This window comes from Zeus faber (genome assembly GCF_960531495.2).
Source record: "Zeus faber genome assembly, chromosome: 5".
Taxonomy (NCBI): domain Eukaryota; kingdom Metazoa; phylum Chordata; class Actinopteri; order Zeiformes; family Zeidae; genus Zeus; species Zeus faber.
In genome coordinates this window covers 32,958,465-32,961,235 of record NC_137192.1, presented here as the reverse complement: position 1 = coordinate 32,961,235, position 2,771 = coordinate 32,958,465, and the positions used below count along the sequence as shown (strand labels likewise).

General features: G+C 38.3%; 1 protein-coding gene across 2 annotated transcripts in view; it reads left to right on the top strand.

Moving 5' to 3' along the window:
- Positions 1–1,960, top strand: part of gata2b (GATA binding protein 2b) — a gene marked incomplete at both ends in the record, with an annotated part of 7,073 nt that extends 5,113 nt beyond the window's left edge. Inside the window, 2 exons of one of the 2 annotated variants that reach the window (XM_080001556.1) lie at positions 885–968; positions 1,676–1,960. In XM_080001556.1, coding sequence (XP_079857682.1) covers positions 885–968; positions 1,676–1,960 — 369 coding nt within the window. Of the gene's footprint in view, positions 1–842; positions 969–1,675 lie in introns of both variants that reach the window. The other variant, XM_080001555.1, reaches the window with a different exon arrangement.
- Between the last annotated feature and the right edge of the window lie 811 nt (positions 1,961–2,771).

Genomic DNA, 2,771 nt, shown 5'->3' with positions numbered 1-2,771 from the left:
ATAGCAACTGTCGAGTAAAAAAAAATAATAATAATAATTAAAAAAAAAAATAATAATAATAATTACAATAATAACAATACTAATTAATAATGAAACAATAAAATAATAATAATAATAATAATAATAATAATAAAAATAAGTGCTGTGAAAATGGTTATTGGTTATGGAAATTTTGTTGGATTTATTGGAAAAGCCTTGACGTGGTAAAACGAATTGACCAGCTTTTAGGGAACGAGTTGAAACCTGCGTGTTTCTACAGCAGATGAACAAAAAATAGGCCTATGATAATAATAATTATATTAATACTACTACTACTACTACTACTGCTGCTACTACGACTACTACTAATAATAATAATAATAATAATAATCAGTAATGACGCAACAGCGCGCAGGTTTCAGACTTCCAAGGGTCCGCATGCACGACATTTATGTCACTTTTAGTTGAAGGCGACATCTCTTTGGACAAGAGTCCAGAAAATATATGAGAAAAATACTCGGATACCCCCCCCCATAATGGTTGACAAAAGCAACCCGCACAACATCAATATTTAATTAAATATGAGGAAGAAATTAACTTACTAGATTTGGCCATAAATGTTTCCGACACTGATTAAAAAATAATTGGGCCAGCAAAATCATTACTCAAATTTGTAAAATCTATTGCTCTCAACTTGAAATGTAGAAAATGAGATGCACATTTTAAGAGGAGAAAACCTAAAATATGTAGGTTTAATTATTATTTTTTTTTAAATTCAATTTAATCCAATACACTTAATTGTTAAATTGTGTAATTAACAATGAAGTTGTATTTTAATTGTGTTGATTGGTGTTCCCCCTCAGTCTGCAGCCAGGCGTGCAGGCACCTGTTGTGCAAACTGCCAGACCACCACCACCACGCTGTGGCGGCGCAACGCCAACGGAGACCCGGTGTGCAACGCGTGCGGCCTCTACTACAAGTTGCACAATGTAAGTGTTCCAGTGCATGTGCAAAACCGCCATGCAGGCCGCATAGATTGTAGTTTGCATCGATTGGAGTTTTGCTTTTCTTTGTTTTATTTGCACTATGGGAGATGTAATAATCCCCTTGAGAACCACAGGGGTGGGACGGTGGTGAAGGGCCAAGAAGGGCATTGAGGGAAGATCTATTTTCATGTCCTTAATTCCTGTTAAGGGCTCAATTAAATCAAGAGTATATAGAATAGGGGTAGGATAAAATAGTGTTTCCATTTTCTGCTCCTTTTCTGATGTGCCAAGATATTTCTAAATGCTATGAAAATTGTATTTTCAATGGTTATTTCTTGTGTGTCTTATCTATTATTTCTTACATATCTGGGAAAAAAAACAATCGACAACCAACCAATCAATCAACCAATCAATCAATCAACCAGTTAACCAACCAACCAACCAATCAATCAACCAACCAACCAATCAACCAACCAACCAACAATCAATTAATCAAGAAATAACCAATCAATCAACCAACCAATCAATCAATCGATCAATCAGTCAATCAATATATATTAATATCCAAATAGCAGTTATTGCACATTATGGGAAAAATAAATCATGATGACATAATGACATCTAATAATGTCTGATTACATGGTTATATAGTGTGTTTTTCCCAAATACTCACTCACTCACTCACTCAGTCTCTCTCCTTGCTCATCCAGGTGAACCGACCTCTGACCATGAAGAAGGAGGGAATACAGACACGCAACCGCAAGATGTCCAACAAGTCCAAGAAGAACAAGCGGGGCGGCGACAGCTACGAGGAGCTGTCCAAGTGCATGCACGACAAGAACTCTCCCTTCAGCGCCGCCTCGTTCGCCGGACACATGTCCATGGGCCACCTGCCCCCCTTCAGCCACGCCGGACACATGCTTCCCACGCCCACCCCCATACACCCCTCCTTCGGGCACCCACACCACTCCAACATGGTCACGGCCATGGGCTGAGGCCTGAGGCCTGGGGAGGGATAGCACGGCAGCGTAACCATAGTGATAATGGGCGAATTAAGACAGCGTTACTATCTCAACAGGGCCGAGGGTCTGACGTCTTACTAGAGATCAATATGTACAATGTGGAGGACGCTCAGCGGGCGCGGTCCTATCCCGACTGCCGTGCTGTGTTAAGAGGACGCCAAGGGCATGGTGCGGAGCAGAATGTATTCTGGTTGGAAGGAAGGGAGGCCCTATTTACTCCTCACATCTAGGTACCTACTTTAATTGGGAAATACAGTATAATATTCCAACTCCCCAATCTACCTGCAGTGGTATGTGCCGAAAAGATTTGTAGTAACTGTGAATATTGTAAATTTTTTTAGATAAAAGGGGATGGTGCAGACTTTGGCAAAGACAGTGCTTATCCCCTTCTTAACATTTTATGAAAAATATGCTGGATTTCTGCTCATGGACTATTTTAAGGAAAATGGAAAAAAAAAAGCAAAACATTTTTTTCTAAATATTAATTTGATGCTGTTTAATATAATTATTGTTATTATAATATTGTTATTGTTATTCAGATAATTTATTTTCACTGCCTTTTTCTTCTATTAAATCACCCGAAACAAATTAAAGATACTGTTATCCCAATTATGAATATATTTTTAGCTGAAGCGCCTTCTCTGAGCTGTTTAACATTCATACTCATAAGAAATAAAATGTTCAACTTCATTATGTCATCTTCTCTTGCTGCTCAGTATTTACTATGTGCTTTCTATTCAAGTTTTTACTGTGAGATCAGAAGCAGCATGGACATCATAGACGG